Source organism: Solea solea, chromosome 4 (assembly GCF_958295425.1).
Source record: "Solea solea chromosome 4, fSolSol10.1, whole genome shotgun sequence".
NCBI lineage: Eukaryota > Metazoa > Chordata > Actinopteri > Pleuronectiformes > Soleidae > Solea > Solea solea.
In genome coordinates, this window is record NC_081137.1 from 1969409 (window position 1) to 1992637 (window position 23229).

Below are 23229 nucleotides of genomic sequence, written 5' to 3' on the forward strand. Positions count from 1 at the left end.
TAGATTTAATTAAGTTTATTTCTTTATTGCAGACGTTTATTTTCCAGTTTTGCTCGTATACATGTCAGGACTCAATGGAGCAGAGTGATGCGTCGTCGTCGATGAGAGAGCGTTTTCCTCGCCGTGGCTTCACGTGTCTTGTTTAATCAAGACGGAGTTCCACGACCGTGATTGTCACACTGTGAAAAATGTCCTTTTTTGTCCTTTTTCTGTCGTTCAAACTGAACTAAAAAAAACGAAACGAAACAAAAACCTTCTCAACAAACGTGACATTTGATGTGAATAAAAACAGACGCAGAGGAAATAAAACGTGTTAAACATCGGGAAAAAAAATATACAACCAGACATTTATGGATTCATGTGACCTGTTGTTTTTTTTTTAACATAATTGGATTTATTCACGTTTTTTATTTACATCAGTAAAAGTATTGCCCCTTTTCATCAAATGCACTAATATATCGTGACTTTGCTACTAAGATTTCAGTGTTTTTTGTTGTTGTTTTTTTCCGCAGATACATTTAATTGCATAACCTCCCAATTTTTAAAATTCATGGTTTTTTTTTGTGGCTGTGGGAACAAAAAAAATCAGTGAGTTTACAAACACGTGACTCTACATGTGCTGAAAAACAGCCGAGGACAGGGAGTGAAATCATGGCTAAAACCTCAGGAAACACATTTTAACCACTCAAGAAAAGTCTGCGATATTTTATTTTGCTGTGAAACGGCGACGTTTGTAAGTTGCACAGTCTCGCACCAAACCCCATTGAAGAAATCAACAATTTTAGCTTGTGGCGCGACAAACATGAACAGCAAAACAAAACATCACAGATTTTAACCACTTAACAAAACACTCATTTAATAAAATAAACATCGGCTTAAGTGAAGATTATATTTGCTGCTTTATTTTGACAGAAAACTGACGTTCTGTAAACAACTCTCTCTCCCACACCAAAGCCCATGGAGAAAATCACTTGATATTACATCACAGCACGACAGCAGATGTTGACTCACTGCTGCCCCCATCAGGATGTCCACATGCGTTATTCTGTGACTTCTGTGTTTGAAATGCTTACTTTAACATTTACCAAAGTGAAATTAATATACAGAAGAAGACGAGCACAGCCTTGCAGCTACTGCGTCCCTGTGAGCTTAAATCGCTGATTTTTTCAATGGGCTTTGGTGCAGGGGAGACAAACATCAGTGTCCTGGTCAAAAAAAGACTTTCGAACAGTAAAATGTAACAGTAAGAAATCATAGACTTAAGCCGACATATTTTATATATCTATGGTCCTTATTGGGAGCCATGTTTCACTCGTCTTCAGCTGTTTCTCCTCACAGGAAGTGCATAGAGCGTAATGTATACACGCTCCACACTACAAACAAAACATGAACTATCCCTTTAAACGGACTTTACTGGGAAAAACCACACACCTCGGCTAAAATGCATCGTCACAACTAAAGTGCTTGATGAGATTTTTTTTTTTATGCTCGGTCAATAAACTGCTGTCGTCGTGGCAACGGGTCCGGAGGATCCAGACGACCACGAGTTAATGGAAGGTTTAAAAAAAAAAAAGGAAAAACAAGAACCACGATCTCCGGTTGGAGTCCGTGTTCCTAGAGCGCGTGATGAGACGGAATGTGGCGACGCCTCCTCCTCCTCGCGAGAACCTCCTCAAACGCGCCGCCGCGGTCGGTGAAGATCTGAGCAGACGCTGATGGTGAAGAACACGAGGAAGAAGTTTAAGTCAGTGGTGAAACGCGGAGGTGACGCTGCGATCTAACTGCTGCCGGCGCCACCTGCAGGCCGGAGGCAGTCCTCCGTCACGCCCTGAGACGCCAGCTCAGAGAGGACATTGTCCAGGTAGTTGGGGTCCGGGTAGCCGTGGCCCGACAGGTTGGACATCATCTCCGTCTTGTGGTGGATGCCGTTCCACACCACGGTGTCGGGCTCTCCCGTGGTGCTGGACGTTCCCACGGTGAAGATGAGGCGACGCATCCACGCCACCTTCAGCAGCTCCAGCACCTGAGACGAAGACGGAGAGGACGAGGATGAGGACGAGGAAACGTAATAAATGAATTAAATTTTCCACAGCGCGTGAACGACATCGTCGGGGGATTTATTTATTTGAGTTTCCAGCAGCGGGGAAATGAGACGCTGAGTCGCCGTGGCAACAAAACAAATAGTGAAAAGTTACATCCTGAGCTTCAACTAAGGGTCAAAGGTTATGTTTGATCATTTAAAGGCGTTTTCTCACCATGATTAAAACCAAAAACAAGAGTCGACATGACAACGAGTGACTCAATGCATTCAATGAACCTCGTTAAATGAAAGGGTGGTTTCACCCACTAAATTAAATTAAATTAAATTAAATTAAATTAAATTAAATTAAATTAAATTAAATTAAATTAAATTAAATTAAATTAAATTAATATATTAGATTGATAGATTTGAAGGAAGTGACTTCATCTCTGCAAATCAATAAACTATTGTATATTTTTACCACAAGGTTTTTGTCAGCATGTTATTAAAGAAGGATAAAAATACACTTAAAGTGCTATATTTTGTGAAATATTGATCAGTTTTTAACGTTTTAACATCGTCTAATAATACAATAATAGTAACCATGGCAACTGCGGGTTTAGGCGACACATGGACCAAACTCGAACCTCCTCCCGCTCTCGTTTTTTTTACGTTGTTGACAAGAAAACCGCGGTGTGTGAACATGAGGACGCAGGCGTCACTATGACAACAACCCTGTTTAATGAGACGGAGAAAAACAAAAAAAACCTGACGCTGACCTTCCTGCCTTTGTCGTTGTCCGGGAGGAAACAGAAGCGTGGGAATCCTCGACAGGTGAACGGCTGTCCTGGGTTTGGATGCTCTGGACCCTGACGACGGAGGACGACACAAACAAAAACAAAAGTTTAATACTTCACATCAGCTGCGACAACAATCTAACAACAGTTTTCAGCGTTACCTGTATTCCAGGAGGGATGCTGTAGATGATCTGGATGGTGCCGCAGTCCGGGTGGCCGGGCAGCGACTGCCCGATGCTGTAAATCTCCATCTTGCCCTTGGGCTGAGTTCCCGTCTTCTCTCCGTAGATTGTCTTACACGACGGACACTGCAGGCTGCCGTCCTGAGGACAGACGGACACACAGACACAGAGAGAGAAACGAAATCAATACGAAGCAAGTCAACGTTGATTTCTCCATCACCAACGCGCAGTAACGCGCCGAGTCCGGCTTCGTTGTGGTTGTGTTGTGTTGTGAAGCCGCACAAGACGACGGTTTTCTTCTCTGCAGAGGTTTCCGCGAGAGATAAAAGTGACGTACAGTGGAGTCTGGACGCCGCCAAGTACGTGACGTCATACGAGAGAATCTCGATGCCGATTGGCCGCCGCGTCTGCGCAGTTTGAGAGATTTTAACTCGAGCATCAGACGCAATTTGTGCGATAGATGCCATTCCGAGGTCGCTTTTCCAGCAGTGAAAATCTGCCTTCAGAGCAAAGAAATCTAACAAAGTAACGAGAGGAAAGTCAAAGAATCGGACAACTAACGCAATAAAACGTGGGTCAAATATGGGCGGAGCCTTTCAGAAATGTGTCGCATGTGAAATGCGATTGTCTGTCCGTGTTCGTGTGGTGGGAGGAGCTTAAAAAAAGAGAGCATCAATTCACTAAACAAGCTGAACTCTCAATGTTTTCACCTCAGCCTTAAGTCAATTCTCTCAGGAATAAATGACCAAGATATATTTTCTTTACCTGATGTTTTAAAAAGGGTCGACTCCCAATATTTTAGCAAAAAAAAAATATCTAACATTCTGTGTCGCTTTAGCTGGCCAAATCTGGATTACACCATTGCTAGGCAACAACAAGACCACTAATCTGTAAGATAATGAAGCACAGAACGACGACGGAGGAAGTTCTAAATTGATATTGCTCATAAAAAAAGTGATTTTTGTCGTCATAATGTGTCGTTTTACTGAGTTAATCTGAGTCATACGTGACTGTGTTTCCCCTCCCGATAAAAAATACAAGGAAGAAAAGACTGTAAGCACACGGGTGACTAACGAGAATCTAAATGAACAAACGTCATTAGAAAACATGAGCTGCACTCTGCGTGAAGCACCTTTGTGCCGTTGTTGTACATGGCCAGCATGCAGAGCATGTGCAGGGTGTGTCCACATTTGATGAACTTCCCCACGGCGGCGGGCGGGATGCTCTGGCCTCCGTCCTCTGTGGCGGACGGCGTCTCGTAGCCGGATGGATTGGACAGTTGATCCATGCAGATAATGCAGTCCTGCAGAGGAGACAGGAAATGGTGTGTTTATCGTGGCAAAATCCTTTTGTTCTTTCATTTTAGGGCCTCGTGCAACAACGACAGAGCTCTTTCAGCACTTAACCTGACAGACTGAATATATCTGACCCTTATACTGCCCCCTGGTGTTTTCCACAAGTAAGGAAACATTGTTCCACACCTTAACCCTTAAAAGCACGTAAAATAAACAAGATACTACGAGTTCGTAAGTGTTAGTGTCCAGATTCACAGCTTCCTGGTCTGTAATTAAGGGGAAGCTTAAGGGAACGACAGTGCCTCCTTGTACACTCACTTAGTATATATTCGTCATCATCCTCACATCTTCACACATAAACCACATTTTTAAATCATCAATAACTCATTTCTCGCCTCTAATGATCTTAAAAGGTGAGTTTCAGCAACAAAGAAAGGGTTTTGTTTGAAGTTTTCCGTCAGGGCTGAGCGGTTTTGTAGAAATATTGAATCGACTGGCATTAGGATTGCGATATGAGAGGGTGGTGGTACCCGTTTCATTTGAATGACATTTTTAAAATGATGACTTGCGTGATATTTGTACAGATCTGTGAGAAACAGCGGCGTTTTCTTCAGTCTGTAGAATACGATGTGTACAGATCAGGACAGTATTTCATCTAAAATTGTACATTTTTCACACATTTTGGCTTTAAGAAATATTGCGCCTCCTGCCATTTGAAGATCCCAGTTCAGGCCGTGTTGCGACTTTCATAACATTCCGATTAATTGTGTCATATCTTCATCCACAAACCACATTTTTTGAATTCTAAATTCTCATTTCTCGCCTCAAACGACCTGAAAACTGCGTCCCGTGACGTAGAAAAGGTTTTATTTCAAGTTTTTAACTTTTACAGTGACCGTGGGTTTTCTTTGGTTATGATCTTGGGTATTTTGAGTGTGTTTATGTAGTTCATCCTCCCTGCCAGAGGGAGGTGCTGCTCCGGTTGTGTTGATGTTTGCAGGTGGTGAGTGGAGATGCTGATTGGTCAGGAGCTGACCAGGCCGGCTTTAAAAGGACGCCTGCTGGAGACTCTCACTGCCTTTGACCATGCTGACCTGTTTGTTTTTGTTCCGTGTGAGTTGCAGAAAAGAGCCGTTCCTGATCGTTAAAGTATGGCAGAGGAAGTTACTCCCTCTAACAAAGGAAAGGAGGAAATACGAGTCATATGTTTGGTCATCTGCAGGACAAGCACCCGACTCTGTACGCCAGAGTAAAGGTAAACGCACACTAACTGGGTTAAATTGTGTTAATAATGTTCAACTACAAATCATGTACGACACAGTGACGAGTTACGCGGCGTTCACTTGACGTCGCGTTATACGTCATGTGACGTCCGTTTCATTTATTACACATTTATTTTGGTCATTGTAATTTAAACATGAAATAAACAAACCACAATAGCAGATGCATGATAGGAAAACGATTAAAATAAACTTTTGGTATAGATGACAATTGTTGCCTTAAATAATTGAAACATTTCCCCTGGGGGATTAATAATTGTTCCTACATAATAGTGTAGTGTTTTTTTTTTGCTATTTTGTCATGTTGGCATCAAAAGATATAAATAAATAAATAAAACTTTTAAGACCTTTAAGCAGTGTTCATGTGGGTTAGGGTTAGTAATAATCGTGATAATTGTAATATCGTGATTCATTCTCTGACAATAATCTATAATCGTGACATCCCCAGTGGACAGGTAAGTTCGTTTTTTCTATTTTGTTGTTTGTCTTGCTCAACCTGAAGTTAAACTGCCATGTGTTTAAAAATACATTTGTGTTGGACTGCAACTTTGGTCGTCTTGGTCTCTGGGAGTTAGGGGGAATAAAGGGAGAGCACGTTTGTGTTCCGCTCAGGTTACCCATAGGCCGGGGCGTAACCCTTTACTGACATGTTCATTCTGGGATACACAAGTCACCACCTGATGCATATTTGGTCAAATAGACAGAGCGAGAACACTTCCAGGTGTGAGAACTTGCTGATCTGGAGGCAGTATTAGGACTGAGTACACAAACATGTATGAACACTGAGAAACGGCCTCGTTATTAAAACAGTGACTTCTGCGAGTGACGCTGCATTTACCTCATCAGAGACGCCCTTCACCACCTCCATGTAGCGCTGAATCACCTCCTCAGGTCTCTGAGCCGAGGCTGAAACAGAGACGAGGCAGAAAACGCACACAAAAACACATCAATGAGCTGATTGGACAACAAAAAAGTCTGCGTCGCAAGTCGCCGCACTGACCTCTGAGGTGAAATATCAGGTTATTAACATAAATAAGTCTAATACTCTGTTATATTGTGACACCTTTTGTGATCAAACATCCAAAAATGAGAGACAAAATGGCTGATGTACACATATAGAGACAGTGTTGATGAATAATGACACACACACACACACACACTGTCACGTTCTCTCACATACAAACATGTTTGTCAAGTCTGTTTAGGGGAGGAAAGAAATGTACACCGAAAAATCACCCGATTTTTAAACAATGAGGGAAAAAAGTATATGATTATCGGCTCCGTTTACAGACTTTAACACGTTTTTCATGTCTGACAGTGAGAGTGAAGGTCCTGACATTTTAATACAGCGATGACGAGATGGAAACAAATGATAAAATGAAGCTCATGATGCAAAAGTGAAGCCTCTTTATTGATGGACTCAAGTAACATAACAATTATTTATCATCTATGTGCTTCTTTTCCGGGTTAGTAGACGGGTTCTTTTGGTTTGTAAAACATTGGGAAAGGTCGATTTGTGTGGCGAACCACAGCAAACTGAGTATTATTACATTTGATATCATAGAAAAAAAAAAGAATCATAACATGACTGAGATTTAGTGTTTCAGCTTCATATTTCCTGTATTTTTTTATCTTTCCATTAGTTTGTTACTCTAAACTTTTAAAAACAACTCTTAAATGTAGATTTTTTAAATATTCTAATGCTAGATTTGCTGTAATCCACATTTTGCACCTTTTCCTCTCATAAAACGGACACAGAGACACAGAAACGAGTATGGAGACATAGTTAATAATGACGGCAGTGAGTGGAGTGAAAGTATTGGAGGAGGAGGAGGAGGAGGAGGAGGAGGGAGCAGCAGAAAGATCAGCAGTGGCTGAGTGTCAGAAGAAGTTAAAAAAGTGGGTTGACAGCCTATGCTCTCGACCGTACGGCAGCACGTCGTTCAGCAACAGTGTGGCGGTGTGAGCGCACGCCGCAGACACATGAAAGACAAATGGAATGAGATGACGGAGGATGAAATGTTCTTGAAGCTTTGTGGTAGTGAAGAAAAAGAGGTGGAGGAAGGGGGCAGGTGGCGTGGTGAGATGGTGGTAGCTACCTCTCCTGTGCTGCCTCTTTGTTCTCCTAACTGAACTGCTGCTGCTGCTGCTGCTGCTGTGGCTGCTGTGGGGTTTGCTGGGTCTGCTGGCTGAGGGGAGGAGAGGAGGAAGAGAGAGAGGAGCAGGCTGCTGCTGCTGCTGATGATGATGATGTGGCTGCTGCTGCTGCTGCTGCTGCTGAGGGAGGGGGGCAGCGGTGAAGTGCACGCCGAGTCCCACTGCTGACATCAAAATGGAGGCCATGCCTGGAGTGGGGTAGGGTGGGACGGGGGTCAGGTTTTAGAAGCAGGAAAAAGGACGGGAGGTAGGGGGAAGGGGAGGCGGGGGCAAGGTGGAAGAAGGTGAGGGTTGAGAGCAAGTGGAGATATGCAAGAGTAAAAATAAAGAAACAAACAAATCAAAGAGAAATGAGAAATGTAGCAGCAGCGGATGTTTCTCGAAAAGCAGCAACAACCCGATCAAGACCGTTCACGTTAAAACCACACAGATATCGCTTATAAGGCTGGGTATTGCCGCTCATTTCCTTTCACACCTGTGGTCAATTTAAAGTGACCAATTAACCTAATCCCTATATTTGGACTGTGGAAGCCAGAGTTCCCGGCGAAAACTCACACACACAGGGACAACATGAAAACTCCGTGCAGAAAGAAGCCTTGTTCTAAACGGGGATCGAACCCGGGTCTTTTCATTGCAAAGGCAAGAGCACTAACCACTACACCAATCATGTTGCCCAGCACAGGGGACAGACGTTATTAAATATTTTAACAGTCTGACGTTTTTTTGAAGTGGTGGGTTCTATTATTGAAAGACTTCCAAATTGTAAGAAAAAGCATAGAAGGACGTTTAGCTCATGTGGTTTACGGAAGTACTGGAGTTTCTATGGTCAGGGGTTGGAATCTTACATGTAGTGAATGTTTAAGTGGAACAGTGTGAAGATTTACCTAATCCCGGTATTGCATGTTTTGAATGGACTGGCGAACAGTCTTGGGTGTACCCTGCCTATCCCCCTATGACAGCTTAGCTTGGCACTGCACCCCCCGCAACCCTCCAGTGGAGGACAAAGTGGTAGATGATTGATGGACTGTGGGAGGAAGCCAGAGAACCCGGAGAAAAGCCACACACACACACGGGGAGAACATGAAAAACTCCATGCAGAAAGATACTTGTTCCAACTGGGTCTCGAACCCCGGTCTTCTCATTTCAAAGGCAAGAGCACTAACCACTACACCAACCACATTGCGCAGCAGAGGGGACAGACGTTCTTAAATATTTCAACAGTCTGACGTTTTTTTGAAGTCATGAGTTCTATTATTGAAAGACTTCCAAATTGGAAGTAAAAGCATGCAAAGACAAATAGCTCACATGGTTCAGACATGGACTGGTGTTCCTATGGTCAGCGGTTCGAATCATACATGAAGTGGAAATTTACCTCATCACTGTATTGCATGTTTTGAATGGACTGGCGAACAGTCCAGGGTGAACCCCACCGATCACCCTATGACAGCTGAGCTTGGCACAGAACCCTCAAGTGGAGGACAAAGTGGTAGATGATTGATGGACTGTGGGAGGAAGCCAGAGAACCCAGAGAAAAGCCACACACACGGGGAGAAGATGAAAAACTCCACAAAGATCCCTGTTCCAAGTGGGTCTCGAACCCTGATCATCTTGTTTGAAAGGCAAGAGCACTAACCACTACACCAACCATGTCGTTCAACTTGGGGGACAGACGTTATTAAACATTTCATCAGTCTGACGTTTTTTTTGAAGTCATGGGTTCTATTATTGAAAGACTTCCAAATTGTGGGGAAAAGCAAGGAAAGACAGATAGCTCACATGGTTTAGACATGGACTGGTGTTTCTATGGTCAGGGGTTCGAATCTTACATGACGTGAATGTTTAAGTGGAAATTTACCTCATCACTGTATGTTTTGAGTGGACTGGCGAAGAGTCCAGTGTGTACTCCGCCTATCACCCTATGGACAGCTGAGCTTGGCACAGCACCCCCACCACAGGGGGAGGAAGCCGGAGAACCCAGAGAAAAGCCCCACACACACGGGGAGAAGATGAAAAACTCCACAAAGATGCTTGTTCTAACTGGGTCTCGAACCCAGAAGTTCTTGTTTCAAAGGTAAGAGCAGTAACCACTACACCAAACAACTGGCCAAAGACATAAGACAGACATCGTTAAATATTTCATCAGTCTGAGGTCTGTGAAGTCATGGGTAATCGATTATTGAAATTCCACCAAAGGTTAATATCCTGCACACAAGGATAAATAGCTCACGTGGTTTAGTCAAAGACTAGAGTTCCTGAGGTCAGGGGTTCGAATCTTAGATGAAGCAACTTTTTAAGCACAATATTCAACACAGAGAGTGAATAGGTCTGAGAAAACGTGAGGAAGAGTGTGGACAGTTAGCTCAACTGGTTAGAGAGCAGCCTTTCAATCCTGACGATGAGGGTTCAATTCCCTTATACTTCAAGGTTTAAGGTTCCACAGCCAAAGTGAAGACTCAAAAACGCCCAGAGCTCCAACCCAAACCTCCAAAGGGTTCGTGGCGTGGTGGGTTGGTTCGCAACCGCGAGGAGGTTGTGCCAGTCCGGCTGTGGCTGGTTCAAATCCAGCATGCTCCGAACACTTGGCCCCGGCGCCGGGGCCAAACTGGGGCCGGGGCTGGGCTGTGCTCCCCCGGCCCCCTGCACAGATGACAGCAGGGGGTTATACCATTTTGTTTCACATTTTTTCCCAAAAAATTCCCCAAGAAATCCCATAAAAACACAAAAAAATTGACAGGGGTCCACTCTCTGGACTGTTGACCACACAGTTGGGGTACTGCTGTCCAGTAACTGCTGCTTAAAAATGATAAACACATGATTTAGACTTCTGTGTGATTAATGTGTGCACATGATTTGTTCTATTGTTAACAGGTGAAAAGCATGGAGTGAAAGTGGCAAAATTCAATCAATAAATACACCATTAAATAATGACTCAAATGTGGCAAATTCATTCACATTGGAATGAAATACATACATTTCCTATTAAATGTGGCATTAATTCATTCAAATACCAATTGATTTGATGTAAAATAAACAGAATTACTTGACTTTTGAATGAATTATTTCATGGTCCTGTGTTGCAGTGCATCATGAAATAATTCCTTAAATAATCAAGTAATTATGTTTTCTTTTATACATCAAATGAATTGGTATTTTAATGAATGAATGGCACATTTAATAAGACATTTATGTATTTTATTCCAATGTGAATGAATTTGCCACATTTGAGTCATTATTTAATGGTGTATTTATTGATTGAATTTTGCCACTTTCACTAATCCAAAGAAAACTAGACTTTACTTGTCAGAGTTTCAATGCCTCAACCAGTCACACAGTTTGTGGTTTTGTGAAGTGTGGTTGTATGAGCATCAACAGTGACTTTGTTTATGAAGCAGCCTGTGTTCCAGACACTGACTCTCACTCATAACATGGCTGCCAGCAGGGACAGAAGGAAAAAGACCTTAGGCTGTCCCTGCTGTCAGCCATGTTATCAGGCAGAGCAAGTGTGTGGGTTTGAGGGTGCTTCGTGGACAAAGTGAGTGTTGATGATGTGTACGAGCAGACTTGAGAAAAGCCCAAACTATCCCTTTAACTGCAGCTGTTAGTCTGTGTTTAATATAAATGTGGGAGTGGCTGAAACATTAATGAAGTAGTGAACAATAATGGTACTTAGAAGGTGCAGTGACCTAAACATGGATGAAACATGGAAGTGTTTGAATAAAGAAGGTTTATTACAGTATGTATTGAATTTGTCCAAAATGAGTGTTTATGAAAAACATGTCTTAACATCCCAACATTGAAGAGCTACAAAGAGATGCAGTTGAGTTTGACTGGCTGAAGCATGAAAAAGCAGCAAACAAGTGAATCTGGTTTTCACTAAAGTCAGCTGTTAACAATGAAAAAAATGCAGACACATTAAACAGAGGCTCTCTTGACAAGTGCTGTTAACGTCCGCCTGATGCGATGAAATCACAGGTGAAAGAGTCATCGTTCGGCCCTGAAAATGTGATAAAATGTTGAGGGTTTTTTTAAACCTGGAAATTATGAGATTCTCAAATGTCTTTTTTTTGTCCGCAAAGCAAAAATGATTGAGTTTGAATGATTTCTTTGTTCTCTGGAGCAAAGAAACCAGAAAATGTTCACATTTAAGAAGCTGTAAAATCAGAAAGCTTAATTTAATACTTTAAAATACAATAGTTTTAGCCCTAGTTTGTTCAGAGCAAAAGATGTTGTTTGTTTACAACTGACATCGAAATGTCGGGATGCATATTATCGGTACATGGGATATCTGCAAACAAGGCGAGATCTACCGATACGACTACAATAGCAGACTGAAAAAGCTTCTACCTCCTTTACTTCTATGCTAGCGCCCCCACAGCTATTTTTTTTGCTTATTTATTTTGCACAATCAAGATAATTAATTTCCACTCTGCTGTGACATAAGTATGAAAAATAGTCTGTTAATTTCAAATATAAACTCATTCTTAACAGTTTTAATGGTATATTGACATTTTTTGTTGACATACTATGACATTCTTTGATAGTTTATATTTGGACAGTTTTTGTTGACATACTATCTTTGGACTTTTTTGACAGTTGATAATTGGACAGTTTACTAAATAATATACATATTCTTTTTACGACATACTAAGACACTTTTAGACAGTTCATATTTTAACTTTTTGTTGACATTATACTAGGAAATGTTTTGACAGTTTATATTTGGACAGCTTTTGACAGTATGACATCATACTATATAATGACATATTTGACACTACGTCACTTTTATGAAAACACACAGGTACGTGGTTACACGGTGATGTGTGTTTGCTGTGGAGCAGTGACGTCAAATTAGCGGCAGCTAACCTGCCCCCTACTGGCCAGACTAGATACTCATTCTTAACAGTCTATTGACATTTTTTGTTGCGGACATTTTGGACAGTTTTTTGATGACATGTGTGGACAATTTATATTTTAACGTTTCTGATATATTATACTAAGAAAGTTCATATTTGGACAGTTTTGACGACATACTATCGCATTGATGGTTAGACGAAGATCGTGTTTGCTGCGGAGCAGTGACGTCACATTAGCGTCGCAGGTGTAATCTCAACACCTGTGAGCGGATCGCTAAAGTCGGACGTTAACAGCAGGTGTGAACAGAACATCAACACAGAGTCTAAGAAATGTGCGGATCATTTTAAACAGCAGTTACCACGTTTGTCCGCGTTGCTCCTCGTCCTGCTGCACCTCGTCCTGCTGCCGTTCCGGTCTCCGCTTGGAAAAAGCTCCGGAAGTGGAACATTCCAAATAGATCGACACAGAGGGGAGGAGTGGAATGTACCAAGTCACGGAAAATACACAAAGGCTTTTAAATCAGTGTGCCTTTGTGCAAAAGCAACTCCACCTGTGATCAATCAACGTTCATGTCCTCGCTGGACAAATGAAAGAAAAATGGCAGCTGAAATTAATGTTATTTAAAAACATTTTTGCTAAAACAGAGAAAAAAAAACCATCACCTATAGGAAATGCTGCCACCTGCTGCCCTGGATGTGTTTTCCTCCCTCATTTTATAAAAGCTGCCTAAATTATCCCGTTTTATCTTTTATCTTAAAAGGATCAACAATAAATGTTGTGACAATGAATTGAAAAAAAAGCATAATATATTGCATTTTATTATATCTGGGTGTCAATCTGGGCTTTTGTCTTGGAAGTGGCAATTTTTACTACTCTCCACAAGGTGGCGTGTTTTTTTTGGCCATGTTCGGCATATGGGAAAAAAACATACTTTTGCCATGAGACAGCACTGTCACAATTCCCCTCACCCTGACTGACATATTCCAGGCTTGAAATAATTCAACACAAAAAAATGCAAGTATTTGATATCAATAATTAGGTTAGATATAGGTAAAAAATCAGATAATGAAAGTAGAATATAATAATGTGCTTAACTGTACGAGTGTGACTCATATTAGAACTGGTCCTAACCCTTGAGTACTGTTGTGCACATTTTACACAATTAAATTAAATTTGAATCTTTCTAACCAAATGCATCATTAAAAAATAATGTTTACATTTAAAATTAGTTAAATTAATAAACGTTTCATTATATATGACCATATAGTGCAACTTTGCAGGGCGACTGCCAGTGATAATTCAAACTCTTAACATGTTCAGTTTCAAAACATCCAAAGTAATCGCCAACTCTTTTGATAATCGAAAGTTTTTTTCTGCTTTTTCCAGCTTCTTAAATGTGAATATTTTGAAGAAAGAAATCATTAAAACTGAATGATTTTGTTTTGTGGACAAAACAAGACATTTGAGAAAATCATTATTTCCAGGTTTGGGAAACATTTGAGTTGTTGCCCTGACAGTAACTAACAAGTTGCCCAGCAGAGGGTGCTGTGAGCGCAGCTTGACCTCCATCTATGCCCTCATGCCCATACCCAGAATAAGACAACAGTGAGATGATGTTGTTTCTTATGGTAACGGTGGATAACAAAAACAAAGCAAAGCCTCCTCCTGAGCGAACACCAAACGACACCAAAGCCATCACCTTCAACACAAGTCTGCACACTCAGCAGTTAGCTGTTAGCGTCACTGGAGCAGAACACGGCCACAAGAAGACGGGAACACTGTGGCCATATGGGGGGACGCACATGGTCAGCAAGAATCCTCAGACGTGGCTGTGGCATTTAAACCATGATTGAGTGATATTGAAGCGGGTAATATTTCAGCGGGCCAAGAAAACGTCCATTCCCCTCACGATTAATCCACCACCGACAATCTGGACTGTTGACATAAAGCAGGTCCGGTCCAAGCTGCCGGAGCCAGACACTGAGACGACCATCTGCAGCCTCAGCAAAAAACAATCCACGTTTTTTAAAGGACCGGGGAGAGTTTTCCCGTCTTCATCTGTCCACTTCTGTTGAGCCTGCAACAGCCTCAGGTTTTATGTTCTGTGGTCATCATCACCGTTGTCAAGGTGGTTATCGGAGTTACTTTAACTCTGGCTGTATGGATTTATTTTGATTTTATGGCTGTAGAATTGTCAAAAATGTTCAAACAGTGAGTTCTTCTGCCCCTTGTTCCAAGATAACCTTCACATCTGGCAGTTATTCAAACGTTTAGGAATTGCGGTACTGAGAAGCTGACGTCACAAACGTCTGACGCACTGGTGAATCTTGGTTCTATCGTAATGACAAGTGTATAGGCGCAAAGATCTGTTTCTCTGCTTTCCAGAATCCATCCATCCATCTTTTTCTGCTTTATCCTCCACATGTTGGTCAAGCAGGGTTGCTGTGGCAACTGTGACATAGTATGAAAGGCGGGGTCACAGCCTGGACACATCACCAGTCCATAGTTTTGGAATTTTCTAGATAACACAAACGGTCTAGGAGTTGCGGTGATGAGAAGTCGGCAATGACAGGACGGAAACAGAAGGGTTAGCCTTTCCTGTCGGCTCTAAACAGACGTGACAGTTGTGTTCCGACCTTCTGACCTCTGTGGACAGAGCTGCTGCTCACTGGCCGTTTAATACACACTTTCCCTGAGGGAAAGCCCTGGAGACTGATGTATGTGAGTGAGTGTGTGTGTGTGTGTGTGTGTGTGTAAACCTCAGCAGCACAAATAAGTTTTTTTTCCCCTCTACTTTTTCACGACAAACTTTTATCTAGATTACGTTATGTCTTGAACTACTGTCACGTAAATGGCTGATAGGATGAATAAATATCTAAACGGCCACAGTAACACCAATAAATTATCTTGATTTATCTTTTTATATGACTGATAATTAAACATAATGAAATTATATTTGAAAGTATTGAGTTGAGCGAGATTGGACACACACCCCCACTATGTTTTTATTTATTAATATTAAGAGTTTTGCAGCACCTCCGTATTGGGCTTTTGAAACTCGAGGAGAACATATTTAGAAGAGAGGGTGGAGCTGGGGAGGAGGGAGGTCACTGTGAGTGACATCCACTGTCAATCACACCATAGGTATGCCCTAAAGCAGGCCTCTCAAACCCAAATGCATCTCGTCTGGCTCATGAAGTGAAAGAAGTCAAACTTTCTTGGGGAAAAAGTGTTTGTTTTGAAATGGAATCGGATAAAGTTCACAATAAAAAAAAACATTTATGAAGCTAAATGAATCTATAAATATCAAAAACGGACAGAAATAACTTGATATTTAGCGGGGGGCCGTGAGTTTGAGACGTCGGGCCTGAGGCGTCTCCTGTTTTATTGCTTATTTGACTCTAAGCGGGACAGAAATGTACAAAATGGCAGCCATTCTTTAATAAAGAAGACCTGAAATTATTGATTGATTATTGATCCTCTGGTGGAGGATAAAGCGGTAGATGATGACTGACTGACACTCAAGAGAATGCAAGTTGTATTAACTTCTGCATTGGATTCAATTTACGGACCCAGAGAATTTACCCGCGAGTAACTCACTACAAGTAGAAAAATGTCTCTTCTTTGTACAATTCAGTTATTTACAGCATTTTTTCAACTTTCTCCAAGTGCCGTTTTATTTTCAATTGTTAAGTCGGTGTTTTTATACAAACTCAACCTAAAAACTGGGTTTTGTTGTTTCATGGTGAATGAAATCCTCTCTGATTTCATGACGAGACTCCTTGCTACTCTCGGTTTTATGGTTTTTGTTTACATTTGCTTAGTGTTTAGGGTGCGTTCTGTTTGTAGTTCTTCCTCCATGTTTATCCAAAACAGACTGACACGCACGCACATCACAAACGCAGACGAGCGAGCGCCGCGTGAAGCACAAACTTTGTAGGAGATATATAAAAAAAACAACCCTGTGTGGTGCAGCAGAAGAGAGACAAACTGGACGGACTCTTAGATGTTGGTTTACCTGCCAGTGCAGAGCTGACACTTGTGGATCCATTCAGCGGCACAGAGATGGAGGGAACACTGAAGGGAAAGAAGGAGCAAAGAGAGCCACAGTTAGTCAGTAAAACAGTAAAGAAGACGTGGAGCGGTTTTCTCCCAGGAAATCTACAGACTTAATTAGGAGATTTGCTCAGGAGATAAGGCAAATTAGCCTCCTATCATTTTAATAACTGACAGCTAAAACAGGCCGTCCCGCTCCAGTTCAGCACCGCAAGCCCCACCCCGCAGTTCCTACACTTTCATACAGTAAAAACTTGTTGTTACTGTTAGTGAAGATAACCTTGAGTTAACCTAGAAGAGTTAGAACGTTTTTTTATGATCAAGACAAGCAAATAAAACCTGCTTCTGAATTAACCGCACCTTTTTCAAAACTGACAGTGACCAACGATTATTTACTTTACAGACTTAACACGTTCATTAATTCTTCAATCAACATAGTTTTAAAAAGGGAACACACACTGAACATTTTTTTAGAAAGAGTAGAGCTGCGTCATTTTCTCTATGAAACTAGTAAATGATCAAAGTTATTGTTTTGTGTGTGTGTGTGTGTCGTCGGGATAATCCGGGAAAGCCGTACTTGAGAGAGAAGGGTAAAATCACATTTAGAAATAAGACAGAAATTCTTCTGTGGCCGAAAAACCTAATAGATCACAACTCCAACCAGATAAGAGGACACGGTGAAACAATGGGAGGAAACATTTCCCTGATAAAATGAGGACGTCCTGGCGTCCACAGGAAGCAGAGCAGTTTCATCCCCTGATAATCTTCATTCAATATTGACAAAAAAAAATGTGTGGAGGAAGAAGAAGTGCAACGATCAAGCTCTCCTATTAGCTTTTGATATTTTAGTATAAAAATGACAAATTTAAAACTGATAACTGTTATTTAGAGAAGATTTAGAGAAGATTTCAAACCTTTTATACAGATAAAATATGTTCTGCAAATATTTGTGCAGAACATGACATATTCTTTTAAATAAAATATATACATTTACACAAATTTTTAGTCTGGCATGTTTAACGATATCTGATAACACATTTTTAAACCAATATTTGTCGATAATATCACACGTCCTTATTATCGATGGCAACACTGAGTAAAAAGTAAAAGTGGAATACGAGTGCAGCAATCACAACAAGATCAGGACAGAATGTGCTCCACAAGCTTTTTCCAGCGGTTGAGACAAGACTAAATATTGAAGAATAGAGAGAAAATGGAAATAGTGAAAGCAAGAAAATTTTGTCTATGAAAGCAGTTTTTTTTTTGTGCCATTTCAAAGAGGAAAGGCGGCTGGAGGTGATACAGACAAAGAGTCCGGGCCAAAATCAACATACCACTGCAGTGCTGCAGTTTTAGGGGTTTTTTTTTGCTTCTGAATTCCAGTTTTACAAGATAGATCAAGGTGGACACAGACAGGAAAGACAAAGGAAAAGGGGGAAGGGAGGATCAGCAACCATGACGTGTGTTGGATGGATATTTTGGCCTCGACACAACCGAAAGATAAATGTAAAAAAAACTGTTAAGTAAATAGAGCCCGTGAATAATTGACAGTTTAACAGTTTTATAATCAATGACTGGTTGACTAACGAAATACTTTTATCGTATCGGCTATTTGTCCACACAGAACTGGTGTTTTGAAGAATTGAAACTCCTGACCACGACAGCCCGTGTTACTCTAACATCAGATACCAACCTTAACCCGTTCGCGCTGGCAGAGCTGGTCAGAAGCGGAGCGGACAGTTGACTTCCAGACGCTGGAGGAGGCCAGGGGCTGCCCCAAGACATCCCCCCGACAGAGAGGGGTCTCCTTGGGTACGGCGAGTAGACAGAGGTGGGGTGAGCCGCCGCAGCTCGCCCCGTCCCCTGCAGGCTCGGCCTGTTCAGACTCCCAGACGAAAAGGAATGTCGCGAGCGGCTCGGCATCGGCCCCGTGCTGCTGTGGCTCAGACACTGCTGGCAGGAGCACGCGGGGCCCGAGGGGATGGCCGGCGGGCCGTTGGAGGCCAGCGGGTATGGGAGGTTACACTGGCGCCGCACCTGCCTCCTGAAGCCCGTGGCTTTGTTCACTTGGGTCAGAGACGTGAGGTCCACTATGTAATTGTATCCGTGCGGGCCCAGGTCCGCAGTGCCTTGCCGGGCCTGGTAGCTGTGCTCCAAAAGGATCGAGGTGCGAGTTTCGTACGGAGTCCATCCTCCTTCGTCGTTGAGCCACTCCCAGTAAACGCCACTGCCGAGGCCCGAGGACTGGGCGAACAGGGACCGACGCACTGACCGCGTCTTTCCTGAAATTAAACATAAGAGATGATTTTCAATGAAAACAGTGAATGCAGTGAATTACTATATAGCTGAAAACCTATTTTAGCCTCACTCCGCTGACTTCTGATGAATTTTAAACTCAACCTGTAGATGTTATTGTGGCGTAGTGGTTAGAGCTCTTGCCTTTGCAACAAGAAGACCTAGGTTCACGACCCAGTCAAAACAAGGGCCTTTCTGCATGGAGTTTGCATGTTCTCCAAAAACATGCACATTTAGGGATTGATAGGTGTGTTCCTGTGATAGACTGACAACCTGTCCAGGGTGTAAGCCCAGCTTTTGCCCTATGTCAACTGGTATTGGCACCAGCGCCCCTCATGTGGAGATAAAAGCAGCAGAAGAAGGATGGATGTTATTGTTGATTTTCAAGAGCTTTCAAAGACTTGCACACAAATGTCAGGTCTCGTTCAAAAAAGTGTTTTTCAAGAAAAAGCCTGTTTTGAGGCAGACATTTTTTGTAGCAGGATGTGACTGATCACATTTATGACGGCTCTGTTCATTTCACAGACATCAGGACAGTGTGAAAGTGAACCAGCAGGCACCTTGAAACTGCGGAAGCTAAATGGAACTCAGCCATTGTTAATTTGATTATTAACGCCTGTGAATTTCCAACTGGGACCTGTCAAAATGTCTGCTGGGAAAAAAAAGGTCATACTGCCAAATGAATTCACCCGCAGCACCTGAAACCTTATTAACACTTAAGGGACATTTTCATCTCACCTTGGATTTGACTAATCACTAACCTGCTTTATTTTTAATATAATTGTACTATTCTGGTTTCTTATGGTCTTAATTACTTTCTATCACCTTCTATTTGTTATTTGAGTCATGTTAAGCACACAGAAACTGTGTATTATCATCATTATTATGAAGACAATCTCAGTTTTAGGCAAAACCATAAAGTGGGAGGAAACATAATTGTTCCTTTGATTATAGTCACATTACATTTCATTTAGCAGACTCTTTTATCCAAAGTGACTTACAAGGGAATTGTGTACTATCTGCCAGGGGTGGAGTTGAACTTGCGACCACAGAGTCTTTGCACACAGAGTCTTTACCATAGGCGGTCTTAACCACTGAGCCACTCCACCACTAGCTCTTCTCCAGTGGTAGAACATTCAATTGTTTGGCTCATGTTCCTGCTTTATGTTTGTGGTTTTACATCAATTATAGAGCACTGACACTGTGACACACCAGTTAACAGCTGTTAATCACCGTTAGTACACTTTGGACCCACATTCAAACAAGTTAAGATCAATCACATGAGCTAATACAACCAAAACAGGCCACTAATGATGTTACAGGCGATTTCAGAGAATTGTTTAAAACAAAAAGGGAGAATTAAGAAATCCAGGATTACAGAGAGTTTGACCAAAACCCTACAGATCAAGTCATGTTTAAGTGATTCAAATATATGTGCATTCATGGCGTTCTACACCAGAACATCGGGCAGGTTCAAGACTAAAGCAATTTATTGTCATTGTGGAGCATCTGTGCGATCAGCAGAGGTGAATTTCAAATCCCAAAGCATAAAAGAACAAAGGATGAGAAGAATAACTAAAAAAGGTCTTTAAAAAGGTAAACAATACAAGAGACAATCACTAAAATAAGAACCAAAAACAAAATAATCATAGATTAAGTGCAAATAAAATTGAAAGAGTTACTGTGTTTGCTCTTTCCTATATTTACAGGACATATTCACAAACACTACGGATGACGTTCACATGCAGATATGAATAAACAAATCCACAGAGTTGGTGGCACTAAAGCCCATTTAAGCTCTAAATAATGTATTATAAAATAAGTTATTACCATTGAGACAATAAGGTTTTAAACAGGACAAACAAACAAGCTCTGTGGTATGTTTAATGTACTCAAGTTAAAACATAACAGGCCTAAAATGCAAAACAAGGATTAAGTAAGAGTTTGAGGTGCAAGCCACCCTACACTGACTGATAAAGCCTTCGGGATGAATTAAACCCGGCTTTTAGTCCGGTTTGGAGCAGGTTTATACACAGAATAAATCTCCATGGCAACTTTTGTGTTATTGCTTTCATGAAACCGAGGCTCTGCTTAAGTAAACCAGGATGAATGAAAAAAAATACAGTCTTAATCCGCACAAACACGGCCTCAGAGTTACTGTGTAACCGCATAACTTCACCCTGAGCTCGGCTAATCTCAGGTAGCAACTATGTAAACACGAACCAAAACAACAGGGCTCCTGGATGCTAATGCTAAGTGGCTAGAACCAGAAGCCAACAGGGCCCGGAATATTTACAGTTTAATAACACGTTAGTAAATACACATGACTGTATGCGTAATAAATGTGTAGTATAAGGTCACCTGTGTCCTGTCGAAACTGCTTCAGGCTCGGTATGTCAATGAGATAAGGCGACAGGCTGGGGTCTGATTGTCCGAGGCAGATGCTCGTGGAGCCGGGTCCTCCTCCTCCTCTCGGGCCCCGCGGTGATAGACACCGCTCGATGTAGGCGCTCACCTGGCCGCTGTACGGCCGCCAGAAGCCCAGGTCGTCCTGCCATTCCCACACCGCGATCATGGGCTGCGACTGTCCCCCGGAGCCGGAGGGCGTCGCGGACACGGAGGGTCCGTTTCTGGAGCCGTTCACCCGGGCACAGGAGCCGGACACAATCGCCATGTTCGCTAGCTTCACGAGCTAACAACTCGTTGTGGTTAGCCGGGGGAGAAAGTGCCAGTTCTGGCTAGCTCGGCTCGTTGAAACGCTGCATATTGTCTTTTTTTGAATTTACCTAAACACCTTCGAAGAAGCCAACAGCTGAAAAATGAAATAAACAGCGCGGGGAGACTTTTAAGTGCATGTTGACAAAGCTGATGCGTTCAAAGGGACAACGTAACGTTAGCTCCGTGACATGACAGACTGCTGCTGCCTTCACGGGCCGTGCGGAACATTGACAATCGAATCAAGAACAATGGATTGGATTATTTTTAATATTTTTATGTGTCGTGTGAAACCTTATAGAAATGTAGGAGTTTTGTGTGCGAAGGTTCTTCAAATACACTAAAATTAAAACTCAAATAATCACTTCAACAGTTGAATTAAATCACTTGTTTCCATTTTGTGGTGGTTTAAAGTCCTTCTTTGCTTTGCAAAAATGACATCTGCACGACTTTAAATACAATGAAAAAGAATAACAAAGCAGGAAAAAAACCGAAACGATGTCATTTAAATACATGCTTGCGCTCTTCTCACAGTTTAGTTTGAGTAAATTACAAGACGCACCTGAAGGTGTCCTGAACATTTTTTCTCTGTTTCTTTATTCACACCCTGCAAAGATAAATCAGAGCTGCTGCTACCAACTGGCGAGGAAGAGGTACTACATAAACAGTCATTTCAAAGAATAAACATGGTACAGACATGGACAATATAGATATTTGTACAAAGTGAAGAACATTTCCCACACAGAATTCACTCTTATAGTAGTATTACACTAGGACATAAACAGATGTAGTGTAACAGAATGTACAAGTATACAAAAAGTTTGTTATAACAAAGATTTTTATACATGTTTACATATTAAAAGTACACTTTTAGTTGAGGAAGTGAGCAGAGCAGGAGAAAAGTGCAGTGACACAAGTATTGCAGACATGACTACAGATATGTGTACATTGTGCTTCATATGTTTTATTCATGTTCTATGTCAAAGCCAAACTGGTCTGTCTCCAAAAGTATTTTCTTTTAAATAAAATATCCAACTAATAATTTAAATACTTTGCATTATACAGTCTACATGTGCACGACCTCTATTAATGGAAATACAAGCATACAGTCATATCTGCGTCAATTAAGCTAATTAGAAGCCAATATTTGAATCATTTTACAATCATAACTTCCCAAATAAATGAATAAAAGATAAATAACCAAATTAATAAACAAAGCTTTGCGACCTAGTCAATGTGTTTATACATGATCTTAAAAGGCCAGGTAAAGTAAACACCATGACATCCAATCTTTAGTACACAATATCACCTCATTAAAAATGACAATATAACAAATTTTGAAATATTTAAGACAATTACAAATGCTGCCCATCCCTCTCCACCTTTATCCTCACTGTACCCACAAATGACATTTAGTCTTTGTCTCTGAATAATTGTCTGACGCAGTCTCCGTTTGAAAAATGCCCCTCGGATAACTCCTGTTATGATTTGGCGTAGTATAAATAAGTGTCTGGACTTGACCGGCCCTTATTACACTCCTAAATTATTAGTCATAAAAGCCAGAGTGTGTGACACGCG

General features: G+C 41.6%; 1 protein-coding gene across 1 annotated transcript; it reads right to left on the bottom strand.

The window, feature by feature from the left end:
• On the bottom strand, nucleotides 1–21897 carry dtx2 (deltex 2, E3 ubiquitin ligase). Its single transcript, XM_058627161.1, has 9 exons — nucleotides 21298–21897; nucleotides 18335–18923; nucleotides 16604–16662; nucleotides 7674–7919; nucleotides 6413–6480; nucleotides 4132–4302; nucleotides 2979–3140; nucleotides 2800–2889; nucleotides 1–2023 (listed from the first exon to the last, which is right to left on the bottom strand). Exons 1-9 carry the CDS (start codon nucleotides 21608–21610, stop codon nucleotides 1778–1780), a joined length of 1944 nt encoding a protein of 647 aa, XP_058483144.1. The 5' UTR covers nucleotides 21611–21897; the 3' UTR covers nucleotides 1–1777.
• Nucleotides 21898–23229: the final 1332 nt, after the last annotated feature.

Bases quoted from the DNA above. Each gene is read 5' to 3' on its own strand.
- dtx2 (XM_058627161.1), bottom strand. From the start codon at position 21,610: ATGGCGATTGTGTCCGGCTCCTGTGCCCGGGTGAACGGCTCCAGAAAC. The intron at 18,924-21,297 runs GTGACCTTATAC...GTTTAATTTCAG, and splicing joins GCAGTTTCGACAGGACACAG to GAAAGACGCGGTCAGTGCGT. The intron at 2,890-2,978 runs GTAACGCTGAAA...CTCCGTCGTCAG, and splicing joins GCATCCCTCCTGGAATACAG to GGTCCAGAGCATCCAAACCC.